The sequence below is a fragment of the Pelecanus crispus genome, chromosome 2 (genome assembly GCF_030463565.1).
Source record: "Pelecanus crispus isolate bPelCri1 chromosome 2, bPelCri1.pri, whole genome shotgun sequence".
NCBI classification, from domain to species: Eukaryota; Metazoa; Chordata; class Aves; order Pelecaniformes; family Pelecanidae; genus Pelecanus; species Pelecanus crispus.
In genome coordinates, this window is record NC_134644.1 from 175,953,109 (window position 1) to 175,978,674 (window position 25,566).

The 25,566-nt window shown below is 47.1% G+C and overlaps 2 protein-coding genes across 8 annotated transcripts in view; both read left to right on the forward strand.

Annotated features, from left to right (window-relative positions):
* Nucleotides 1-15,138, forward strand: part of PUF60 (poly(U) binding splicing factor 60) — a 36,209-nt gene extending 21,071 nt beyond the window's left edge. For 4 of the 5 annotated variants that reach the window (XM_075728342.1, XM_075728345.1, XM_075728344.1 and 1 more), the window contains 7 exons: nt 3,365-3,526; nt 4,002-4,094; nt 5,046-5,259; nt 5,672-5,862; nt 10,350-10,485; nt 10,976-11,211; nt 13,109-15,138. In XM_075728342.1, coding sequence (XP_075584457.1) covers nt 3,365-3,526; nt 4,002-4,094; nt 5,046-5,259; nt 5,672-5,862; nt 10,350-10,485; nt 10,976-11,211; nt 13,109-13,408 — 1,332 coding nt within the window. In that variant the 3' untranslated portion in view covers nt 13,409-15,138. Of the gene's footprint in view, nt 1-942; nt 1,817-3,364; nt 3,527-4,001; nt 4,095-5,045; nt 5,260-5,671; nt 5,863-10,349; nt 10,486-10,975; nt 11,212-13,108 lie in introns of those variants that run through there. The other variant, XM_075728347.1, reaches the window with a different exon arrangement.
* Nucleotides 15,139-22,628: 7,490 nt separating this feature from the next.
* Nucleotides 22,629-25,566, forward strand: part of SCRIB (scribble planar cell polarity protein) — a 113,970-nt gene continuing 111,032 nt past the window's right edge. For all 3 annotated transcript variants that reach the window (XM_075704909.1, XM_075704908.1, XM_075704910.1), the window contains exon 1: nt 22,629-22,790. In XM_075704909.1, coding sequence (XP_075561024.1) covers nt 22,629-22,790 — 162 coding nt within the window. The remainder of the gene's footprint in view (nt 22,791-25,566) is intronic.

The window sequence follows — 25,566 nt, forward strand, 5'->3', positions numbered from 1 at the left end:
CATTTGTAAATTAATTTGTAAATTTGTAAATATTTTTCCATCGTGCTGGAATATAATATTTCTGCTTGGTGTAAAATGAAACCGGAGGCTTGTACTCCAAAATGAAAGATGCACTAAAATTAAAATCACCTGTTTTCCCTCCTTTAACACTGCCACAGTATGTAGTGTGTCAGCAGGGGAGCCAAAATAAATTTTATGGGGCTGTGTAAGTTTGGAATGGAATAGAAGCACACATTGCAATGTGAATTTGGCATAGCTGGTTTCTGAACACTCGTGCCCATACCAATTAATGTAGATGCTTACTTGATAGCATAACTGCATCAATTTTGCTTAAAAAAATTTTTGGCTCGTTATTTACAGCTGGGCAACAGATGAAAAGTGTACTGATAATGTAACAGGAAATGTTTCATTTCTCATTAGCCTCAAGGGCATAGTCAGTATTGTGAATCCTTTTCCCAAGACATTCCTCCCTCTAGGGAGTCAGACTACTGCTGATGGGACAGAACCTAGAAGCAGGAGTTTGCTCCGAATCATTCGGCTGTGGTACAGTTCACTGTAGTTAGGATACCCTGTCCTCAGCAAGTGCTTTATGCCGAAGCCCATCAGGAATGTAGAAAATGCCAACAGACCTCTGCCCAACACTTCCTCCTGTTGACAAGATTCATCAATTCCTGTATGAAGGAAGTGCAGCCCGAACTTCCTATTGCTCTATCTTAGTGCCTGAGATTAAAGCTTCCTGTCTGCTTAATCCTCCAAGTATTACAGCTCAAAATTTCCATGTCACTTCAGCAAGATGAGCACAATTTTCTGGCGTTGTTGTATTAAAATTGAAGCTAGTGATTATGTTTTTGCATCACCTCCTTTGTTTAAAGTAGTACTCCAAGATGATGTTTTGGCTTGTCCTTAAAATAGCCCTCGTAAGCGCTTAATAGATACAATAGATACAACTATTAGCTGCTGCCTTTATGAAGGTCGCAGATACTTTAAACTCCATTTTATAGGTGGAGAAAGAGGGCCAGTGGCCAGTAAAAATCTCCTTAGTGTAGCTAGTGAAACCAGTGAGATTTCTAGTCGTGAGTCTCTGACACTGTCATGTGCTTAGTTCACAGGTGTACATTGCATCATTCCCCTAACGTGATGCCACCAACTCCTTTTAGTGATCCCCACGTGCCTGTAGGCATCACGGTCCACCTCAGTTCTGCCTTTCATAGGTCCAAATGTCTAATGTGTTGCTGATGTAACAGAGTCGTCCTCACTCCACCCCACCTATTTTGTTAGGATCTCTGCAGCAGGGTAAGACGTGGATTTCCTCCTGTAAAGGTCGCTGCCATGGGAGAGGACAAATGCCATTTTTCTTGCACCTGTTGCATTGATAACTGAAAAGAAGGGAATGTCCTCTTCGTATATATAGCCCCTTCAGAAGGTGAAAAAATCCCTCTGCCTGGTGCAAGGCTGCAGTGCCTTCTCAAGAAGCACTTCTAGTGAAACGCTAATTTTTTATCACAGTCTGTGGCACCATGGGTGAGGCACTTCCCTCAGACACTCGGGGTTAGAATGGTGATGTCTCTGAACCCATAAATGGACACACTACACAGGCTGAGGGGCTGCTGATCACTGGCTTTCCTGCACCAAAGCTGGGAATGTGTTGGAGAACCTGGGAGACAACACGTCAGCTGTCCTGCGTGTACACGTGCCATAGTCCTCCTAGTCACAGCATTGCAGAGTAAATTGAAAAACAGCTTATTTTTAACTGTGTGAAATACTTAAACCCAGTCAAGAGGCAAGCTTAATATCACCTCAGGAGCAGCAGTATGGGGTGAGAACCATTCCTATTTATAGTATCCCTGCTGTATTGAATAATAGGAGTTGAACCTTTACAATTTGTTTCCTCCTATGGTCAATGTTACTCTCATATGGGTACCGTGAGGGAGAAGGATTTCTTCAGGTACAGTTTGTGTCCATGCTTCTGTGGCTATCGCAGATAAAATGCTGTCCCTTCTATTTTGCCATTTGGGTTGCAGCATCCCCGGACACGTCAGAGCTCATTGTGCTCATGCTTGTTACAGCATTCTGAAAGCAGGCCTCTCGCAAAGGCCTTGGTTAAAGACCCTCTTAAACAGGGGTGGTGGGGAAGAGGTGGTTGTTCAGAGCTCCCTGCTTTGGTGCCAAGCACTGTTGTGCTGGGAAGGGAGAGAGGCGTCAAGCTTAATGCTGCATTTGCCTGCTCTGCAACAGTCCGTAGCCCTTACTGCTTTACGTTTGTTCCATCTGTTCCACGCAGAACAGGAATGAAGCCCTGTGCATATCTCCAACGCACTGTAATTCAGTCTTGCTGATCATAGGGAGCTGCCTCTACAGAGACCTAATTTCTGCCTTGGTCCCAAGACGTGCTGCTAGGATATGCTGGCCAAGCCTGTGATTTTTCGTAGGCAGCGTCTTCCTAGAATAACGTTTGTTAGTAGCAGCAATTCTAGAATTGCAATAAGGGTGAAAAATAATTGAAGGATACTGCTTTTTTGGATACCTGCTGTAAGAAATTTCTGGATTTGTCTTGCAAACAGGTTTTCAGGCATACTTAGGAGAAAATAGCACAGAGACCTTCTCTGCACCGAAACTGATAAGGGCGGAGTCTTTGGGGGCTGCACCACTATCTGAGCCAGTAACAACAGGCAGTGATAAGTACTAGCACCACACACTTAACTAAGAAGTTTCATTTAACCATTTAATTTCTTTTGCTTTGCTTTTGAACTGTGCGGTGGAAGTGGTGCCTAGTACTGGATCTCGTACTGCCTGGGCGGGGGGCGGGAGGGGAGGAGGTGGTGTGTGATGCTGAGGGAGTGGGGAGGAGGTACCCAATTCCAGCTCCTTTGCTGCCTGGGAGGACGGGGGGGCGGGGGGGAGTGACTAGGTGGTGCCCAATATTGGATCTCTTGCTGCCCCTTGCGGGAGGGGATGGGAGGGATTGCTAATAGTGTCTAGAATTGAGACCTTTGCTGCCTGGAGGGGGAAGCTGTCCTAGAATGAAGTTATTTCCTCCTCCTGCAAGTGTTGCTGGAGATGTGATCAGGCCGGGGAGGGTTAGACCTTACCAGTGGGGTTGGAGTTAAGGCTTCTGAGGTGGCAGACCCCATCAAAGATTTGACTGCCCCTGGGAGTGAACTGTACTGCTTATCCGCTCCAGCAGTCTGTGCATTGAGCAGGAAAATACTTCTTTATTACTACGTGTGCCAGGCTGCGCTGCAGCCCAGTGAGGAGCTACCTGCTGTTGGGTCATAGCTCCTGGGAGGGAAGGAGGAAGGGAAAGAGGTCCTGACATCCATGACCACCCCCTGACCTAACCAGCCAGTTCTTCTTTCCAATACAGATGGCAGCTCAGAGGCAGCGCGCCCTGGCCATCATGTGTCGTGTGTATGTGGGCTCCATATATTATGAACTGGGAGAAGATACCATTCGCCAGGCCTTTGCCCCATTTGGACCTATAAAAAGCATTGATATGTCCTGGGACTCTGTTACCATGAAACACAAGGTTGGTGAACAGCCCTCGAGTGATGTGTTTTTCTTCTTCCCAAGGCCTTTCTGAATATATCCAGGAGAAGAAGGAGCCTTTATCCTTGTAGAAAGCATGCTGCTTTTAGCACTTTAACTTTGAGAAAAACGTTTGTACCTGCCTGTTCTACTTAGCTTTGCGGGATTCTGTAGTGGGCACCAGGTGTGCATGGGGGCGGTGTGCACGAAAGATGCCAAACAGCTGGCAGTCGTGTATGCAGTGGGCTTTTGCTATTAGGCCTCCAAGTATGAGAGGTTCTGGAAGCAGGCAGCCTTGTGTCAGTGCTTCTGCATGCAATTTTCTGCTTTAATAAAAAGCTTCTTTAAGGAAACGTCTTCTCAGGCCATGGTAGTAGGAATCTGGTACGTGGGAAGTCTTGGCTGCATTAGCTTGGCACTAGATTCGAGACAAGATACAGCTGATATGATTCAACAAGCGTATCCTTCTTTCCTAGGGTTTTGCTTTTGTGGAATATGAGGTACCTGAAGCGGCTCAGCTGGCCTTGGAGCAGATGAATTCTGTCATGCTGGGGGGAAGAAATATAAAGGTGGGTAGCAGGCATGCTCTGAAAATTCTTAGTTCTCTTTACTGTGAATAATGGTTTTACGCCTAGAATGCTTCCCACAGCACTGTAATGTGAAAGATAACCTAGAGTCTGTCCCCTGACAGACCTTGACATTCAACCCATTGAGTACATAGTGGCTGGGTCCCTTTCTCCCTGAGGAGAAACCCCCAGCATGCTACTAAAACCTAGAAATTTGTTGTAGTAAGCTAGCTGAGTGTTTTCCACCCACACATAGAATGGAAGTCTCTTGAGGACAAAACAAAGGTGATTCTTGATATTTTAACACCTTCTTATGTTGTACCTGTGTGGGTGGTAGATAAGTAGCATTGGGCTCTTGTGCCTGTCCATAGTGCGAGGGACTTCAGGCAGAGGTCCACCCTTGCAATACAGAAGGGAGGCACTCAGCACAAACAGAAAGGAACAAAGGATTGTAGCTGTGTGTTTTCAGGCAGTAAGAGGTGAAACTTTGGGGATTGAAGGGGGGGGGGGGGCGGTGGACCTAGCATTTTCTGCAAAGCGTTTTATACCTTGCATTTGTATCTCTGATACACTCTGCATACCTGCAGTGTCTGATTTCTAAAGGGGTTTTAGGAGCCTTTGAAGGAAGGATATAGAAGCATTGTGTTTTGCTTTCAGAATCATTTTCAATTCCTGGGAGTTGGTCTTTGGCAGGCCAGGGAACATAAATGGGGGAAATATGGTGGAGGAGAGAGCAGAGTCTGTCCAGGATCTCAGTGCTTCTAGAATCCACTGTAGTGCAGGTTGTATCCCAGAGCTGAGTCAACTGTTGCCCTTTGCTAATTATGGCCTTATGAGGTGTTATTTGGTTTGAAAAGCAGTCAGGTGGCTGTGTGCTTGTCTGCTCTAACTCTTGGTGAGTCATGCTGCTGCTCTTCAGAATGCTTAATGGACCGTTTGCTGTGTTCTCTGCAGGTTGGGAGACCTAGTAATATAGGTCAGGCGCAACCAATTATAGACCAGCTAGCAGAAGAGGCACGGGCTTTCAACCGCATCTATGTGGCATCTGTTCATCAGGACCTTTCAGATGATGACATCAAGAGTGTGTTTGAGGCCTTTGGGAAGATTAAATCCTGCACGCTAGCCAGGGATCCCACGACAGGAAAACACAAAGGCTATGGTTTCATTGGTAAAATGGCTGTCTGGTATTTGATGTGGCATAGGGAGAGTGGTTGGGAGCATCCTCATCTGTTTTTTCTTCTTTTCTTTTCTTTTTTTTTTTTCTTTAGTGGAGGAATTGCATTAAGCAATGGGATAGAAATACATTTGGAGCAGATCTGTGCCTGAACTTAGAAATATAATTAATAGCCAGATATTTTTACTCACTGTAATATAGGTTGAGAGATCTTCCTGTGCTGACTGTTCTCAACAATGCTTGTGTGATCAGAGGGCTGAGATGAGTGAGCAGGCACTGAGGGTCTTCTCACTGGAACTCTAAGCAGTCATTTTTTGCAAATACAAACCACAGTTGTGTGAAGAGAGAGTGGCTGAGTTTAGGAATAAAAAGGATCATTTGTAAATATTCCTCTTTCTCACTGCAGAGTATGAGAAAGCACAGTCTTCTCAAGATGCTGTTTCCTCTATGAACCTCTTTGACCTTGGGGGTCAGTATCTCCGAGTTGGTAAAGCTGTGACTCCTCCAATGCCTCTCCTGACACCTGCTACGCCAGGAGGACTACCTCCAGCAGCTGCTGTCGCTGCAGCAGCTGCTACAGCAAAGATCACAGCACAGGTAAGGCATAGGCTGGTATGACTCGACCAAGTGGATGATGGTTGTCACCCTGCTAGAAACAAGCACGCAAACTGTTCCAGCCAGCTGTATTAACTAATGTGAATGAAAGCCCTTGGCCTAGATCGTACTCTCTTCCCAGGACTTCACATGTAGAAGCTTGCCCCGACACTTGTGAGGATCTGGTACACCAGCATTTTGGAATGGAGTCTGGCACAGCTGACCAGAACTTTATTTAAAGAAATGGAGGGGGAAGATTGGAGGGGATTCCTTGTCTGGATAGGCAAACCAGTGATTAGGGAAATGGTTATAGTAGAGGCTAAAAAAAATGCATTAAAGTATATGAAAGGCGACAGACTAATGAGGGCAGTTATAGTCGCATGAGCGACACTGTTGTTGAAAAGACTCTGTGTAGTAAGGTGACTCTCTCTAATGGCTTTAGGCTGTTCGCAAACAAGGAAATCAGTGACGGAGTAGAATTGGATGTTGATGCAGGAGTCTAGGGGTTCGCAAATTTAGTTTACTTGAAGTAACAGAAGCTCCTGGCTATGACCAACAGGCACTGATGGAGGAGGATTGCCTTTCAAAGCAAACCCCCATATCTGCGTCCATAGTCCTTGCCTTGGGCAGCAGAATATCCCCCCGTGTCACCATAGCCCATGAAAGAGACAAGTTCCAGCACTGTTGAGTTCTTGGATTCTCTCAAGCAAAAAAATTGCTGAGGTGTGCAACCTATATGTGCTGCTAATTGGCTGACTGGACTTAATTTTGTAAACAACTCTTTTTTTGAAAATATTTCACTGAATCACAAGGTAAAGGCAGAACTGGGAGGAGCTGCCTCTAATGTGAAACTCCCAGGTGGTTTGCATGTCCCCAGGAAAAAGCCCACAAATCTGGGAACCTCTGCAGTCAACTAAGGAAGGAAGTTGAGGCATGGCTAGAAGAATTATTTGGATCAAAATCACTTTGGGAAAGAACTATTAACTCTTCTCTCAAGTAAAATGGTAGAAATCTGTTACAGACATGGGTAAATCTTACTGTTTCTTTCTGCAAAATGCTGCAGGATTTGTTACTGTGAGGAAAATGTAAAATTCCATATATAGAAGAAAGGTTCTGAAAGGCCTCAGAGACACTCAGCGGTATAGTTGCCTTTACATAGACATGGTACAGATCTAGGTAACCTGTCTGATTTATCATGTGGGTAGTTGTAGATGACTAGGGAAAAGAGTATTGTATGGAACAGCTTATTTTTAAATAAGAATGTACACAGTCATGGTCTGTAAGGGCTTTAATTTCAAAACTTTTTTAAACATAAGCTAATCAGTAAACTCAGCAGAGCTAAAGAAGTCATGGATATGAGAGAAAAGCTTAAGTCAGAGATACAACTTTGGATCTACAATCAGAACTGCAACTTTAGTCTGGAATTAGCATGCCAGCCAAGGACAGAGGAAATGTTTCCACACTTAAATGAAACTGGGGGGGGAGGGAGGGGTATTGGGTAACAAAGGTAGTTAATGTCTTGACAATGACAGTAAAAAAGTCAGTCTTGCAAAAGAAGTTAAGGAATTAAAGCTATTAGGAAGAGTTTCTTTAGCCATTTAAGTAAAAAATGGGGGCAGCTAATGACCAGTGTAGTCAAAAATTATGATGGTCCTGTTACAGCACTGAATGCATACAGAAGTATTTTTCCCCTTCATTAGAAGCATGAGGCAGACTGGCTAATGATGCACATGGGATTACTGCATCCTAGGTGGGTGTAAGGCTCAGAGTTTGTCATGTGCAGATGTACGCTTAATGGTTTGGGGTTTTTTTGTAGTAAGTCTGTCATGTCAGGGCTATTGCCATACGGCTGAAGAATAGCAATCATGATACTGGCATTTAAGGCAGCCTGGAAAACTGGTATCTGCAGACTTTGTTCTCACCCCAGTGGTAGGGAAGGATTGAAAACAAGCTTTAGAGGAGGGACAAAATTTTCAAAAGAAACAGATATGCAAAATGTTTGGGTGTTTCAGGGAAATACCCCTGCTAGATGAACATAACTTTGATAAGACTACTGTTAGACTTCATTAGGAAAAAAAAAATTAAAGCATATCCTATCAACAATTCAAGAGTTGGTGGCCACCCCTATGAGAAGCTGTTAGACAAGACCAATACCACTACAGTGAATTTTGAGATGTGTAGGCAAGTGAGAAGAAGAGATGGAAATGTGCTGTGCAGGAAATTGCCGAACCTTCACTCTGCTGGTGAAATTACTTACAGATAGGTCTTGCTTATTTTGGGCATTAGGAGAAGAGAACTAACGGAATTAGTTGGCAACACAGAGTTGAGATGCATTATTAATGTAGAGGAGAACTGGAATATTGCAGCAGATTGGAATAAGAAATATATGCAGCGTTTAGTAGTAGAGTACAAGATACTGCATTTAAGGAACAAAACCTTAGAATTTTTTGCTCCACAGTGTCAGGGCTTATAGGAGCCCCATGAAGACAAGGAAGAGAAGGATCTGAGTAACTAAATCGTAACAGCCTGGGAAGCAACAATAACAAAAAAATTTGGATCCTAGGGTATATTTTAAGCACATGATTTCCAGTAGTTTTATGGAAGTGTTTTATCATTTAACTAGGTGTTCATCTCTAACATTGTTTGAATTCTGGTCATGTAGAGTCAGGATGTTATTTGGATTATAGAAGGTATAGAGAAGTACTGCATTTATTGGGAGAATTGGAAAACCTGATATACAGGAAGAAACTAGAAAAGTTTGGCTTGGTATAACTGTAGAAGAATGCTGAAAGGTGCATCAGGTTTTTGCTCAAGTACAGTCTGTATGGAGGCAAGTAGGTAACGGGGTGGGAGAAGAGGTGCAGACAACGCTGACAAAAGGAGGTGGTTATAAAATGTTTCAATTATCAAGGCTGAAAGTTTGAAGGAAGTTTCCAGTCATTGAAAGTGGTAAAGTTCAGTAGGGTCTTACCAGTTGTGGAGGTTTAATCCCAGTGAGCCACTCAGCACCACACAGCTGTTCACTCGATCCCCCCACATCCCCCCCGTGGGATAGGGGCGAGAATTGGATAAAAAAGGTAAAACCTGTGTGTCGTGGTTTAGCCCCTGTAGGCAGCCAAGCACCACGCAGCCGCTCACTCACCCCCCCCCCCCCCCGGTAGGATGGGGGAGAGAATCGGAAGAGCAAAAGTAAGAAAACTTGTGGGTTGAGATAACAGTTTACTAATTGAAACAAAATAATAATAGTAATAGTAAAAATTGTAATGAAAAGGAGAACAATGAGAGACAGAAACAAAGCCTAGGGAAAAAACAAGTGATGCAGCTGCTCACCACCCGCCGACCGATGCCCAGCCAGTCCCCGAGCAGCGATCGCTGCTCCCCGGCCAACCCCCCCAGTTTCCATACTGCCCATGACGCCGTATGGTATGGAATGGCCCTTGGGGCAGTTGGGGTCAGCTCTCCTGGCTGTGCCCCCTCCCAGCTCCTTGTGCCCCTGGCAGAGCAGGGGAAGCTGAGAAGTCCTTGCCTGGCATGAGCAGCACTGAGCAACAACTGAACCATCAGCGTGTTATCAGCGTTATCCTCATCCTAAATCCAAACCACAGCACTGTGCCTGCTGCTGGGAAGAAAATTAACTCTGTCCCAGCCCAAACCAGGACACCAGTAAAAATGGTGGTGGCAAAAGTTAGTTATATGATTGTCTCATTGAGAACTTTACTAATGTGAAAATCGTTTGCAGTTGCTATGGTCATGAAGACCAATTTCAGTGCTGTGTTGCTGTCTGCACCTAGGATGAAGACTAGAGAGATAAGATTTTTGGTTTAAACTAATCTAAAAATGTGCAGCTTTTGAAAAATAGCAGTATTGTGCTCTCCCTTGCCCTGTCCCTTGTGCTTGCAGTAGTGCGTTTGACTACAGTGTTCCTTGAATCAGACAAGGATTAACCTTCCACCAGATCACTTAGGAAAAACTTAAGGTGCAAGAGTTCCCTCACCTGGTTTGTTACGTGGCCCCAGAGCCCTGGTGCTGTCATCAGAGGGGATGGGATGGGAGCTCCCATCAGTCTTTAAATGGATCACATTCTTTAGCATCGGTAAAAGCTTTATTTCTGTAGAAGGTGAAAACAATTAGAGATTCTTCTTGCTCTGGAATCACCTGCATCTTTTAAACAATGTCTTGAATCCCTTGGTGTCTTTCATTCAATAACTGATCTAGCAGCTTGAGAGGATGGGTGAAATTTGAGTTGCAAGAGAATGTTTTTCTTCCAAGGCTTGGTGTCCTGTAGTTTCTGCATTTCTCTGGTGGGCTGGATGGCATACTTTTTTTTCTTTTACAGTAGCACTGGAGAGCTGTCATCCTCAGAACCTATATATCTGGTATTTCTTAGGTGTGAAAAAAGCCAAGTCTCAGCTGAATGCACCCATAGTATGACTTCTTGATGCAGAATTAACACTTGGGGGGGTTTGTTGTTTTTTTTTTTTCTCTCACAGGAAGCAGTGGCAGGAGCTGCAGTTCTTGGCACTTTGGCAACCCCTGGGCTGGTATCTCCAGCACTGACCCTGGCCCAGCCGTTAGGGGCATTGCCGCAGGCTGTAATGGCAGCACAAGCACCGGGAGTCATTACAGGTATGTTTACTCTTCATTTTGTCACTTGTGTACCTGTTATAAAGCACAGTTCTCTCTAGCTAGGGTCACAACTAAGGAGAATTTGAAGCGGAAATCCGCCTCCCTGTCCTGCCCTCAAGAACTTTTTTTTTTTTTTTTTTTTAAATCTGTGCAGCATAGTAGTAATTTATTTTGGTATATAATAGATACGACAGGGACGTGAACTTCACAGCAGGAATGCATGGCATTCTGAGTGAAAATCTGGATAATTGTTACTCCATGCAAAATCCTGCACTCTGTCTCCCTTCTGGGCAAGTATATGATGCATGTATTGAGTGCTTATGTCCTCTACGCTGACTAAGTTGCTGCTTATGTCTCTCTGGTCGTTGTTGGTGCAGAGCAAATAAAACCAACTAGATTCTGTGATCCTCTTTATCACTGGCTGGTGTGTACCCAAACGTTGCGGAACATCAGTTCTTTTCTTTATGCTACAGAGTTTGTACTCTTACAGGTGTAACCCCCGCCCGACCTCCCATTCCTGTCACTATTCCACAAGTGGGAGTTGTGAATCCTATCCTGGCTAGTCCCCCAGCATTGGGCCTGATGGAGGTCAAAAAGGAGAAGGAAGAAGAGGAGGTATTCCAGGAGTCAGAGAGGCCGGAGATGCTGAGTGAACAGGAACACATGAGCATATCTGGCAGTAGTGCCCGTCATATGGTGATGCAGAAATTGCTTCGTAAACAGGAGGTGAGTGCAGTGTGACTGCCCTGAGCTGGTTCCAGTTGTCAGCAAATGAGACTGCTAGGTTTAGATCTGTCTTATTGTGGTGTAGCTATGCACTTCTGTATGTGGTACAGGCTTCCTGCAGCATATGTTGTAGGTACCCACAGGGCTCATGCGGGACTACAAAGGCTCCCTGCTTATGCGCTGCTTGTGATGGTTCTTATTCTGCCTTTAGGATCTTCGAGTTTCTCTGAGGGTTCAGACCAGTCACTAGGCCACAAGAGGCTTGGCTAGGACGTGTCTCTGATTAAACTGTGTTTACTTAGGATCATTAAAGCAAACCATGACAGCTTTTCGGCTTATAATTAAAGAAGTGAGTGGCACGTGGTCAGGGGCAACCTATTCCAAGCTATTGAGTCCACCATTTCCCCACAACCTGTTACTGTAGGATGAGGTGTTTGTAAAACAAAACTTCACAGAAGTTACAATGAGGAAGAGGACAAGAATGAATGATAGAAAAAGTCAGAACGTTAAACAGAATGATAGATTCGTAGATGGGGGGGAGGGGGGGATGTCTTGAAAGGGGCTGCATTGATAATCTCATCAGGTTTCTTGTTTGGGCATGACCAGGGGTTTGTTCCTGTGCATGATTGAGTTTCCTATCTGACACGCAGATTTCCTGAGCTTTGGCACTGAACTGACAATGTTTCTTCTTTGTTTGCTAAATAGGGATAATGCTGACATGCATTTCGTAAGGGAGGATACAAATGAGTTAGCTAGTGAGTGTTCTCTTTTACCTTCAAAGGGTACATAATTTTAAATACATCTTTGAGCTTGTGACTTAGCAGCCAGTTTTCCTCTGTCACAAGTACCTTTCCCAAAGAATCCAATTCATTTGGCATACTTGCTTGAAAAAAGTTTAGCAGTGTCAAAAGAGAGTCTTAAACTACACCATTCTCAAAGCTGCTTGGCATTCTCAGCCTCTAAGTACCCTTCTGGTTTTCTGTCCTTTTAGTAGGCCCTTAAAGGAAGTTATACAGACATGTGAATAAGAACTGGAACAAGTATTTTAAAATTATACTGAGCCTGAAATGCCATGTCTGCTAGCCTATGGTGCTGGGTAGGGCCAGAGCTGGGAGGAAGGGATGTGGTAGAGCTGAGTGTAATGCACAAAACCAGAGGCTGCCCAGAAAGGTGGTGGAGTCTCTATCTTTGGAGACATTCAGAAGTCATCTAGTCATGGTCCTGGGCAACTCTGGGTGGCCCTGCTTGAGCAGGGGAGCTTGGACCAGGCGATCTCCAGAGGTCCCTTCCAACCTCAACCATTCTGTAATACAGAGAGGTGCTCAGTCACAACAGGGCTTGATGGAGGGATGCATATGAGAGGTATGTTGCAGGCATTCTGACGGACTCATGTGGTTATCCCCTGTAATGAAAATACCTGGTCAACCATCAGTTGTCAGAAGTATGAAAGACCTGGTTAATCCTTGTACTTTATTTAGAGATGAGGAAAAATTTTCAAAAAAACACACAATGGTGGTGTTGAAGATAAGAAAGCAAAAAATAACTGGATATGAACAGCACAAGAAAAATTATAGAGGTCTCTAGGTCACTTGTGCTTCAAAGATGTGTCTAAGAAAAGCCCAAGACGTGGCACACGGCTTTCCTGACTGAGGCCAGCCACAGCACAGCTGTCAGTGAATGAGATTTGTTCATGCTTCTGATATCTGGGAAGAAAATTTACTAACTTATCCCTGAGAACTTGGGACATTATTGGTTTCATGGAATATCCTTGTAATGACATAGCACTGGAATATCTGGTGGTGCTCAGGCATGTTGCATAGTCTGATGTGGCCTTGCAAATTTAATCTCAGTGTCTCTTAAGTGTATTAATTCATTTGTCCTGACCTTCTCTCCGCAGTCCACTGTGATGGTGCTTCGCAACATGGTGGATCCAAAGGACATTGATGATGACCTAGAGGGAGAAGTGACAGAAGAATGTGGCAAATTTGGGGCTGTAAACAGGGTCATAATCTACCAGGAGAAGCAAGGAGAAGAGGAGGATGCCGAGATCATTGTCAAGATCTTTGTGGAGTTCTCCATGGCGTCAGAGACTCACAAAGCCATTCAGGCTCTAAATGGGCGCTGGTTTGCAGGAAGAAAGGTGGTAGCAGAGGTGTATGACCAGGAGAGATTTGATAACAGTGACCTGTCAGCATGAACTCTACTTGAAAGACTTTGCCCCTGCCCCCTCTGCCTGTCTGGGTTTTTTTTTTTTAGCCATGTGTAAAGAACGCTCCAGGTTGGGCACAGATCTCTGTGATGTACTTGTAGTTTGCATAAAAGCGCAAAGAAAGCTAGTGTGCATCTGTGTGTGTGTTAAAGGGGCTGACATCTTGTCAGCCGGGTCTGGCCTCACCCACCTAGAAGACCGGGGCCAGAGCCTGAAGAGGGGTTGCTCCTTGTGCTCCTGCCTTACACTGTGGTCACTTCAGAAACGCTCAGGTCAAGATCCCACTGCACCTTTTAGGGGCTGGAATAGCAGTTTTCTTCAGAGATGGGCCGTAAAGGGTTGGAATGGAGGAGGGAGTCTCTGCATAAAGTATTTCAGCAGCACCCCTGAGTGCTGCCGTATTAACAAGGAGGGTAGCTTGGGTGGTGCTGGGAGGGAGCTTTCCTGCTGAGGACCTGCATGTTCAGCTTGGACTCAGGAGCCCAAACATGGGTCAGAGCCCAGAATTGAACCAGCTGGGCCTTTTTGGAGTGTTCACATATTTGTTCTGATACCATAGTTTGGACCTCACAGTTTTATTGATGGGTCAGAGTCACCCTTACTGAGCCTTCCTTAACGTGCCAAAATATGAATAGCAAGTCAGGCTGCAGGCGTCACAGCTGGGTTGAGATGAGAGTAGTGTTGATTTGCAGCACCTAAAGTGCATTTATGAAATAAGCATCTAGCCCTTGTACTATGGACAGTGATACGGAACCACATGCCTTGCCTGAAAAGAAAGTTTGGGGTTTTTTTTGTTGAGGACTCAAAGCTTTAGTAATATTTACAAAGCTTAAATGCATTTATTTTAGTAATCTTTCTGTCTAGCTAATGAGTAGGAACAGAATTAGCTCATATAAATTATTTTAAATATTTTAAGTATGTAAGGGGCTACTATATTGCTTGTTATGCGTAACTGGTACACAGCACAGATCTGAAGAAAATAATCATTTTAGTTTAGAAATTCAAATAAAGGAAGAATAATCTCAAAGGAACTTCAGTGGGGAATTCTGAGTTGAGCCTGCAGCTGCTTAGAGATGGTTTTAAAATTAAATTTTTGTATTTTGTTTCAAACACTTAAAAGAACCTTCTTCTATTGTAGGTTAGAAATTTGTATTTGCAGTTTAACTTTATGATTAATCTGTGTTTACTTCTTTTTGTACTACTATTGCCTGTTAGCTTCAATAACCTTTCTTCTTCCCTGTTTTTATACACATTCCAAGTTAATAGCAAGCCTGTCATTTCCAACTTGTGTTTTGATAGCCAAAGTCTCTTGGGATCAGCTTGCTCTTTCCCCGGTCATCTGCCCTAGCAGCCCTTCTTTGCATTTGTTAGCTTGAATTTCCTTTTCTTGAAAGTAGTTGATTAGACCTGCTGAATATATTGTATAGTGGCATTCGTCCTTTTTTATCTTGCTGGAAATGCATCATCCCATGCCACCTGTGATCCCATTGACCTCTCTCCCAGCCACAGCATACTGGTAGCTCACAGTTGCCCCAGTTTCGCAATGCAGCACAGCTTCTTTGCTGCTTTTGTTTGTGATGCAGGAGAAAATTTGCTATTTTTAATTGTTCCAGAGTTTTATTATTCCTACTAAAGAAAACCAAAACACCTCTCCCATGACTTAGTTGGTCTGCCTAGCTTCCATTTTCTACTGTTTGTTCCTGTTCTCTTGGCTGGATTTAGGAGTATAAAGACTGCACTAGAAGTTTCCTTGTGGTGTTGATGGTTTAAAAAACCAAAGTGGATAAAAGTTGATGCAAGGGGAGAGCAGAGATTAAAGAATGACAGCCTAAGTGTTGATCAACAAATTCGTGTGCATGATCAATCTTACTTGGCTGACAGGATGATATTTTACAAAAGTAACTTCATAAATGTCTTGACAAGTGAAATGTATGACAAAAGATCATCTATCTTGGCTTCTGTGTGGCCTTTGACACAGTCCTCCACAACATCCTTGTAAGAACTTGGAGAGAGATGGGTTTGGTGGATGAACTGTTAGATGGCTGAGGAATTGGCTGGATGGCCGCGTCCGAAGAGTTGCAGTGAACAGCTCCATGTCAGAATGGAGATCAGTAATGAGTAGTGCCCTTCAGGAGTCCATGCTGGGACTGATAACTGTACAGTATTTTTATAAAACACAGAGTGGGTTTGAGTGCACCCTCAGCAAGTTTGTGGATCACACCAAACTGAGTGGTGCAGTTGATACCCTAGAGGGATGGGACGCTGTCCAGAGGGACCTTGACAGGCTTGGGGACCTCGACAGGCTGGAGTGGGTCAGTGTGAAGCTCATGAAGTTCAACAAGACCTAGTGCAAGGTCCTGCACCTGGGTTGGGGCAATCCCTACTATCAAGTACAGGCTGGGGGATGAAGGGACTGAGAGCAGCCCTGTGGAGAAGGACTTGGGGGTACTGGGGGATGAAAAGCTGGAGATGAGCCAGCAATGTGCGCTTGCAGCCCAGAAAGCCAACCGTATCCCGGGCTGCATCCAAAGCAGTGTGCCCAGCTGGTCAAGGAAGGTGATTCTCCCTCTCTACTCCACTCTCATGAGACCCTCCCAGAGCACTGCATCCAGCTCTGGGGTCCTCGGCACAGGAAAGACGTGGAGCTGTTGGAGGGGGTCCAGAGGAGGGACATGAAAATGGTCCAAGGGCTGGATCACATCTGCTGTGAAGAAAAGCTGAGAGAGTTGGGGTGGTTCAGCCTGGAGAAGAGAAGGCTCCAGGGAGACCTTATTGTAGGTGAACAATATATGTAGTTAGCCTTCTCAGTGACTGCACGAGCCTGAAGCTGTCGGTGATTAAAAGGATGACAGATGTGACCGGAGAAGCGCAAAGTTGCACCATGAGAGGGTCCCTTTGGAGAAACTGGCAGGCTGCTGCCATAGGCCGGTTGTGTTGGACCCTTCCCTGGATTTATTGATGGCCTCTCACTGTTCCCTCCCCACTCCCTCATATATGGTGCTTCAGAGATGTCTCTGCAATCACCAACTTCCAATTATTGTATTTCATGTCATGCTTTCTTAGCAAACTGGAAAAAGTTGTAGGTATCTTCAGGTGCAGCATGGATCTAGTAGGAGTACAGACAAAAGAATGTGTTCCTCTACGTTAGCTTATTAGTCAGGCTTCATTCTTTCTTGATACTCTTTAAATGGTTGTAGTCTGAACAGTTTTCTGATAGGGTGACAAAGTAACAAGGTGTCTTCAAGCTACTTCAGGCTTTTTCAGACTTTTCCTATTGACAGAATACACCACTGCAGAGCAACAGTTTTCAGCTAGTTTTATCTGTGTACAGCTTTCTCAGTTGATCCTTTGACAGCACTGGTCTTCACATTTTTCAAATAATTCGCCCTGGGCAATTCAGAATGAGCTTTTTGCAGAAGCAACCTCAACATCTGGAAAGCTTGCCACATTACTCCATGCCATTGGACTTTCCTAGATTTGCAACCCTAAATTAGGACAGAGAACTGTGCTGATCTCGTTAAGATTCAGGCACAGATCTGCAGTAATTGCCCGAGAGAAGGCTAAACCTGTCTGAATTTGTCTTCCTGTAGTTCCTGGCGTCTGTATGTTTAGGTATGCCGATGCTGAATGATAATCATACTGGTAGCTGTGGTGTGTCAGAGGCCCATATATATCTTGAAGCAGAGTGTGTGTAACTTACCTAGTACCAGAATTGATTGAACAGAAGCAGAACTGAGCAGCTGGGATGCTTTGTTGCCTTATTTATGGCAGCAAGCTGTTTGGGTGCAGCTGCACAAACTATTGAATAGCTCAGTCTGGTGGCAACTGCCAGAGGAGGCTCTACGTTTTAATGAAAACATCCCAAAAATGTTTGGGATAAGGATGAAACCTTTTTGCCCAAGTGCTGGCGCTTACAGACTGGTCCTGACAAGTAACGAGTTCAACTTTCCTAATCCCTGAAGGAAACGGCATTGGTGGAAAAGAGAGGCAAACGGGCTGCTCTGCATGGTCCTTCGTGTCTCGGCTGCATCACTGGTTCCTTACTGGCAGAGGGGTCAGAAACTTCAGCTCTCCTGAGGCTGGGGGCCTTCCCTCTAGGCCCAAAGGCACTGTTTGAAAGAGGATACAGCCTCAGTGGAGGTGAGAAAAACACTGCACCACAGAAGCCTGGTACAAGCTCTGCAGGATTGGTTCTCAGGTTTTGAACTGGATGATTTCAGTGTAACAGGGAAAAGAGAGCTTGTGAGCTCCTGCACCTGTGCTCTCTGCTGGGAGACCTCTCCTGTCTCTACAGGATTGCTTCCCTGAAAAACAAGGCTCGAGGTCTCACCCCAATGGATGCGGGTCCTTGATATAGCTTAGTCAGGTATCTGTCGCTCCTGTTTCTCCCCACCCTACCTACCCCAGTTTTGGAATACTTTTTCCTGAGTCCCTTGCCTTAGATTTGAATGCTTGAGCAAAAGGGATAACTAATCCCCAGCTTAAATCCTGCATGTATACGGCTAATTATAGAGCTGCATACCACTGATGTTTTCTTTGGCCCAGGATCTCAAGCTTCAGGGCCTTAACCTGTGCAATGCTGTTCTTTGTCGAGTTCCTGCTGTTGACTTGTATACAAGTTTTAAAGTCTCTCAATCCTGTGGATTACTGGTTTATTCCTGCACAGCAGATGAATAATTTGGGAAGTACAGTCTGAAGCAAAATGGGTAATCAAGAAGGATTTTTAGTATTTCATTGGTACTTGGACAGACTATCTGTCCACATCATCTTCGTTCCAGGTAAATGGTTCAACTGTCAGTGTGAATAAGGTAAAATCCTATTTGTCAGCATTTTCCTGTATGTGCTGCCTCTTGTGTAGGTCTTCATTTTTATGGCTATTGGGCTCTCGGAGAGAGAGCCAGCATGACGGGACAGTGTAAGGCTGACACAGGCATGAGTGTCCTGTCCCTCTGAAAGAGTATGTCTAACAAGAGGACATAATAGTACTGCAGAAGGCTGGTTAGTGGTCATGCTTCTAAGACAACAGTCCTTCATCTCTAGCTAAGCACAAGGGTAGTTGAAATAACCTGAATTTACAGTCAAGGATTTTTTTTTATGAGCTAATTACTAGACTTCACTGGCAAGTCTGTGGAGAGTTACTGCCAAAGCAGTTTGTCAGTCTTTCCTGACAATCGCGCCTGGCTCTCTCACACACAGATCCTGAAGCAGAGCTTCAGCCTTGTCCCTTCGGTTCCCATTGACATGAGACCTCTCAGTGATGATACTTCTTTCCTGCAAAGACCCGGTGCAGCTGCTGGCAAAGATCTCTCGCGTGTGCATATTGCCTTGGGGGTGTCCATGTTTCCTCTTAGATCTAACCTGTAATTTCTGGGGACTGGTGCGGAAGAGCTTGAGCCTGGAAGCTGTGAGTCTTCCTATTCTCTTTGACCCAGCGTCTTTCACCTTGGCAGTCTTTTCCCCACAGTGTTGATAAAACTGCCTTGGCAACTGGTTAGTTTTCCATAAATGGGACTGTATCACCTGAGGTTTTTATCTGTTCTTTCAGGGCTCAGTCCTTGCTTTCTACAGAATAAACCAAGCGGACGTAGCACTATGTGGCAGCTCTGCTGTTCAGACACGGGGCCCATCCTGCCCAAGGCAGTGGCCTGTGCAGGTTCCTAGACAAAAGTGTAGAACAGGGCAAGCATGGAATTAATACGCTTCAGATGCCAACAACTTACAGGTAAGGATTTTCCTAAATTACAGGCTGTGTTAATGCGTGCACCACTAGCTACATCCTCGGTTTCTGGGGCATCGTGCGACACTGACTGGACTTGGGAAGTTTCTCATCCCTTCTGGGATGCAGGTTCCACTGAAGCAGCCAAGGGTGGCTGTTGTCGGAGCCCCTTGCACACAGCTTGGCTCCTCTCACTTTGACCCTCCTCCAGCTGGCTAGGAAGCTGAAGTACTTGGGGCTTCTTGGAAAAGAGTTTTTTCCTCTGGGCCTGTTTCAGTGAACTTCCTGCTGAAGCTGTTCTAGGTGCCTACATGGGGGATAGATCTAGCAACATTCTGTGGGCGTTCTGAGACTGAGGAAGGGAGTACCAGCAAAACCAGCTGATACAGGGCAGCAGTCTGCAACAGAAAGAGCTGTTTGGCTATTTTTCAGGATGTGCTCTAGGTCCAAGCTTCCTGATGAACCTGTCATTTGATGAAACTGCATGGCAAACTGTGCAGTTTTCCAGTGAAAACAGGAGACCAAGTGGCTTGAATGTTCAAGTGCTGCAGGGCAGAGGAACGGTGCTTATCGACAGTGTCTGCTCTGCAGCAGCCATGCTTTCAAGTATAATGAAGTATGGTCACAGAAAACCGTTTGCCTCAGAAACGTAGTCCTGCAAATGAAGACACCACCACACAGAGATGGGGACAGGGCTGTGACGGGACTTTTCCAGTCATCTTTGATGAACTTCATCCTCAGTTTGGATTGTGTATTAGCCCTGATTCAGCATCAGATCCTTCCTGTGGTGGGATGATAAAACCCTGACAGCAGTTCAGCATGTGGGAGGCGGAGCTGGCTCAGTGCTGTACCTGTAACAGCTGGATAGAGCAAGAGAAGCTTAAACAGGAAATACAGTTTCCTTCATTACCAATTAGGGAAGATAGGCTTCCAGAGAAAAGCACATGAAATCCCTGATTTGTTGAGAATCAGTCAGGTTCAGCAGCATCTCCATCTCTCGGTGGTTTGGAAGATGAGCAGTGTTGGGCGCCTTCAGAGCTTCTGTAACTGTGGGCTTACAAATGCTATCCTGCTGGGGTAGCTGCTCTTAAATGGCTTCCATCGCTCAAAGGCATTACAGAATTTTTGTTCTACCTTGAAGATTTTAACTCTGATGGTTCTGGAAGCTAGCCTCAGCAGGGACACAATTTGTAAGCTCATTTTTTCTTGAACTAGAAGCGGCCGGAACCCAGGCATTTCAGATGCCTGCAAGTACCCGTGTGACCAGTCACTTACCTGTCTGCCGTCATCGGCTACGTCCAAACAGTCCCACAGCTTCAGCTCCCTCACAGGCGCCCTTTTCCTATTCTGCATGAATTGTTTCTGTTTCTCCTACCTCATGTCTAACCTGTGAGCTTATGCATAATGGAAATTCTTGTTCTTTGTCTCTGATGTAACCTTGCACTTGTGCTGAAATTTAGGCAGACCTATTAATGAAACCATCTTCAAAATATCACAGTTTTTGCTTTGTTGTGCTGCCCCTCCATTTTCTAAGAAACATCGCTGGGACATCCCTATATCTTGGTACAAATGCAAAGAGCTGGTCCTAAAATTTAAATCTCATCTATTTCCTGATGGCTGATTCATCATCTATCTTACGGTTCCTGTAGTCACCCCCATTTTTTTTCCTAGCTACTTTCGTGATTTCTGGTGGGGTACTACACCAACTGATGCATTATACTAGTTAGCACTTTTTGCCCGGGAAAAAACCTTTATTAAGTCATAGGTTAATGTGGCATGATTTCTCTATTATAGAATACACTGCAACTGGGGCAAATGAAAGATTAATAAACCCAAATGTTTAAAAACGCTTTCCTTCAGAATTTCACAGCCATTGCCCATTGCTAACAGTGAGGCTGAAAGGCCCTGCAGTTGCTTGGGTAACTCTCACCTCCTCTTGCTTTTCACAAGTGCCAGTGCCTCGCTCTTCTCTTTGTTGCAGAGATATTTCTGCGCTATGAGGAAAGCAGAGCGTATGGAAGGAGCCTGTGTACTGCCTTGGGTTGGTTGGTGTCCGAGGCTGTTCCCGGGGTGCTGGGCTCTGCCCTGGGTCACACGAGTGTTTGTGTGAAGAGATGCCATGTTTATACAGTGAAGAAAGAACAATTTATCTCCAGAAGTTTTACTGTGAGATAAATGTCCACGCTAAGAACTGGTGTGGAGGTGGAGACCTGTGTGCAAGGCAAAAATAGCTGGGACAAAGAATCTTGTTTGGAGAGGAAATGAGTATGATGACTGGGTGACACAGCTGGGCTGGAGGTGGGGAATAAAGGGTGATAAATGAGATGAAATAACTGGGCAAGAAAGGTAATGAGTGATAAAGAGATAAGGAAACTGTGAAAGCAATGCAGGATGAGAACAAGGAGGACTGCATTGTCCTGTGGCCAGCTTGGAGGTAACAGCTTTGGACTTCACGCTTTTGTTGCAAAGCAGCATCTCAGGCAATGTGTCCCAGAACTGAACGCACGTGTAAATTTTAAACCTACCCTGTCATGACTGTGCCTTGCTCTGTGTGGGGAGGTAGATGGTAATCGCTGTTCTTTATTTCTCCTTTCACAGCGCTTGTTTTACAAGCCTCTGCTGCGTCCCCATGGACTCATGTTCTGTGTGTAGGCATTGTCCGAGCTCCCTTCGCGGAGAGCCTGCTTCACACTTCTGATTGCCTTCCTATGCTATCTTTAGTCTAACTGGTCTTTTAAAAAAGAGAAGCGTTGACGCCTCACGGAAATTTACACAGCGGCACAGGCTTTTTTCAAAGTATTCTCCTAATAACGTCTCACTTGGACTTGCCATCCAGCAGGTGCCAGTTGAGTGTGCGTGTATAAAAATTACTGAGGAAGCCACCGCAGCTCCCGCCGTACAAATACGGTTGGGGTTATTTTTCCCCTTGGATGTTGCTTCCCTCGGGCGAGGGCTGAGCTGTGCGGGCGGAGGCGCCTGCGCCGCCCCCCGGGGTCTCTGGGCTGCCCCCGGCCCCGGTTTATTCCCCCGCACCCAGGGGTGGGGGCAGCCCCCGCTCCGCGGCCCAGGCCCAGGCCCAGCCGCCGCCCCTCCCCGGGCCTGCCCCGCTGCGGCTCGCTGCGGCTCCCTGCGGCTCCCTGCGGCCCGGCCCCGGCGCTGCGCGGCCCGGGGGCGGCGGGGGCGGCCGGGCGGGCCCGGGGCGGGCCGGGGGGGCGCGGGGCAGGGCGGGAGCGGACTCGGTTTCCCAGGGGCGCTCGCGGGAGGCGGGGCGGCCCCAGCAGCCGAGCGGGCCCGGGCGGCAGCGGCTGGGCCCGAGGGGCGGCGCGGAGCCGGGGCGCAGCCGGACAGCGGAACCGGGGCCCCCGCCCGGCGCGGCGCGGCCCTGCCCTGCCGGAGCGCCCGCCCCCCGCACATCCGGGCCCTCCCTCGGGCAGGCCCCTTCCCGGCGCGGCGGCTCCCGCCCGGAGCCGATCGCGGCTGAGCCCCGGCGCGATGCTGCGCTGCATGCCGCCGCTCTGGCGCTGCAACCGGCACGTGGAGGCGCTGGACCGGCGGCACTGCTCGCTGCAGGCCGTGCCCGAGGAGATCTACCGCTACAGCCGCTCGCTGGAGGAGCTGCTGCTGGACGCCAACCAGCTCCGGGAGCTGCCCAAGGTGAGGCCGCGGCCCGCCGCGGGCCCCCCGCGCCCCGGCGCTGGCCCGACCCGACCCGGCTGGGGTGCGCGGCCGCGGGCCGCCGGCGGAGGCCTCGGGCCGCTGCGGCCTGGGGAGCGCGGCCGCCGCCCGGCCCGGCGGGGCTGGAGGCCGGCGGAGCCCGGCCGGGCCTCGCGGGAGGCCGCCCCTTTCCGCCGTTCTGCCGGGGCCGCCCGGCGCTGCCGGCGCCCTTCTCCCCCCCGCCGCCTCTCGGCGGGCGCTGCCCCGGCCTCCCGAGCCCCGCTCCCGGGAGCGGCCTTCTCCGGGCCGTGCGGCTTTCCTTCCCCGCCTCCTCGGCGCGGAGCGCGGCTCCTGCCTGTGCCAGCCCCGGCCGGCTTCCCCGAGCTTCGCGGCCCGCCCGAGGCCGGGCAGCGGAGCGGAGCGGAGCGGCGGGAGCCCTGGGTGGGTTCCGTGCTCGCCGCGGGAAGGGGAGCCCCGGGGGGGCCTCGGGGGAGCCCCGGGCCGCGGGAAGGGGAGCCCGGGGGGGCCTCGGGCGGGCTGCTGGGCGCTGCGGGGCGAGCTCGTCGGCCCGGCGAAGGAGAAGCGCCGCGCCTGACCAGCGGGGCTGCGAGCCACGCTCACTGCCGAGCGGAGCACAGCGTAAACGTAAAAACTCTGCTTCGATCCGTAAACCCCAAACGCTGTCAAATAACTTCACTAAAAGTGATAGAGGCGCTTTATACTTATTATCTGGGACTTCAGCCGGCGCCTGCAACTTCTTCCACAGCTCTGTTTAGCCGCGGAGCTCTCTGCACAGGTAACGCTGCCGATAAATCCGTGGTGTGCTGCCACGCACCGTGCCGACGTGATTTCTCTGGAAGCGGGGACCGGAGATCTGCTGGGCAGGCGGCTGCCGGCCCGACCCAGCCACCCCTGACGCCCAAAGGGCTTCGTTTCACGAGGCAGGGCCTTGGGTAGGAGCCGAGCTCGTGTGTTTGGGCCCTCCAGGACCATTTCAGCAGGAACTGAAGCGGCGGTGTTCCTGCTCTGCTGGGTAATCTGGAGCGCAGGACGCTGCAAACAAGAACTGGAATTTGAACCTGCCTCTCAGGAGGGAGAAGGCCTTAAGACATTCCTGGGCTATGGGATATTCTGGAGGAAGTTTTACCACATCCCCCTGTGGAAACTGTGCCATTTTTAAAAAGTTAGTGAAGTGTTACTTGTGCCAGAGAGAGAACGTATTTGAGTGTAGCTCGTTTGGATAGATCCTCATCAGTGAATATAGACTAAGTCTCCTTTTCATTAAAAAAATTGAGAAACAGGCCATTATTTTTTGGTTTAAAGTTTTTTGTTGAATTGCTGACATGTTATGATATTTGCCATGAAATCGGGTTGGGGGGGGAACAAACATGCAAACCAAAAAGTTCTTTTTGATTCAGGCCAAAATAATATGGTTCAGTTTTGTTAAATTGCACAATTTATGCATCCCTTCCCAAACGGATTCTCTTGTGTAGAAACGGCAGATTCTTGCTCTCCTGATGTCTCTAACATTTTTGTGTTCTCTCTGTCTTTCCTGCTTGTCTTCCTCCTGCCTTGTGCAATCAAGCAGGCTGCTTGTGCGACTCGGTTGTGAGGGCGCGTTGTTCAGGTGTGGAGACGCTAGTCTGATACTTTATCGGCTCTCTTCCATCACGTAGCTTGGGATCTCGTTATACTTTAGGCGGGGATATTTCTCAAACTACTGGAAAATGTGTGTTATAGGCAGGTTAGGACTTATGAATGAGTGTAAGTCTCTTCTGCAGAGGAGGCTAATTGCGACACATCTGCAGTGAACTTGCCGATCCTTGTGCTGCTCAACTCCTCGCGCTGCTCAACTCCTTTGTATCCTGCTGAATAGTCGCAGTCCTACCTTGTTTTTACATTGAACCTGTTTGGACTGAGATACTACTGGGTTTTGGTTAGCTTTTGAAGAGCATCTTTTGGATTATAAATGCAGATTTTATACTGACATTTTATTTAGTCTGTGATCAAATAGATGTAATCCTGCCGGTGAAAGCAGGTGCTGTGTATCTGTCCTGAGCACTGTGTCTCCTTCCTGTTGTCACCCAAAGAGCTTGTATTTGTGAACACTTGTTTAACTCTAGCTGTTACGTCTGTTTGGCTTGGAAGCATCAGAGCTCTTGCCATGACCTATCCTGGGATCACGAGTTCCTCTCTGGTGTTTGAGTTCCCTGAAATTTTTAGACTCTTCTGGCAAAGAATTATTAGAAAAACAATAAGAGAACAGACAGATAAGATTGTGATCCTCTAGTCTCAGAAGAGATGTAGTAAAGTCAGAAGAGGTGCAGAGAGTGGGGAGCAGAAAATGGACTGGATGATCTTAAAGGTCTTTTCCAACCTAAACGATTCTATGATTCTATGAAAATGGCGTGATCAGACCCAATACGCAACAGCTTTTGCACAAGAAAAATAAACATTTACAAGATCTCTTCAGTCCGTCTGAAAAAGATAGTGCTATTCCTCCATCGGATGACAGAGGTCTGGAATATCAGAAAAGGCCTGGAGAGAATGAACAGGGAGCAGCTGACCACTTGTTTCTTCCTGCACAAGGACTGGAGGGCGTTAAGTGAAACCAAAAAGCACTCAGTTCAGAATAAATTCAATCATTTTTCATGCAAAATGTAGTTAAGCTGAAGTGTGGAACTACTTGCCATATGACGTAAGGGATGCTCAAAGTTTACATGAGCTCGGGAAAGAAGTGGACCAGCTCATGGAAGAGAAAACGACCAAAACCGAG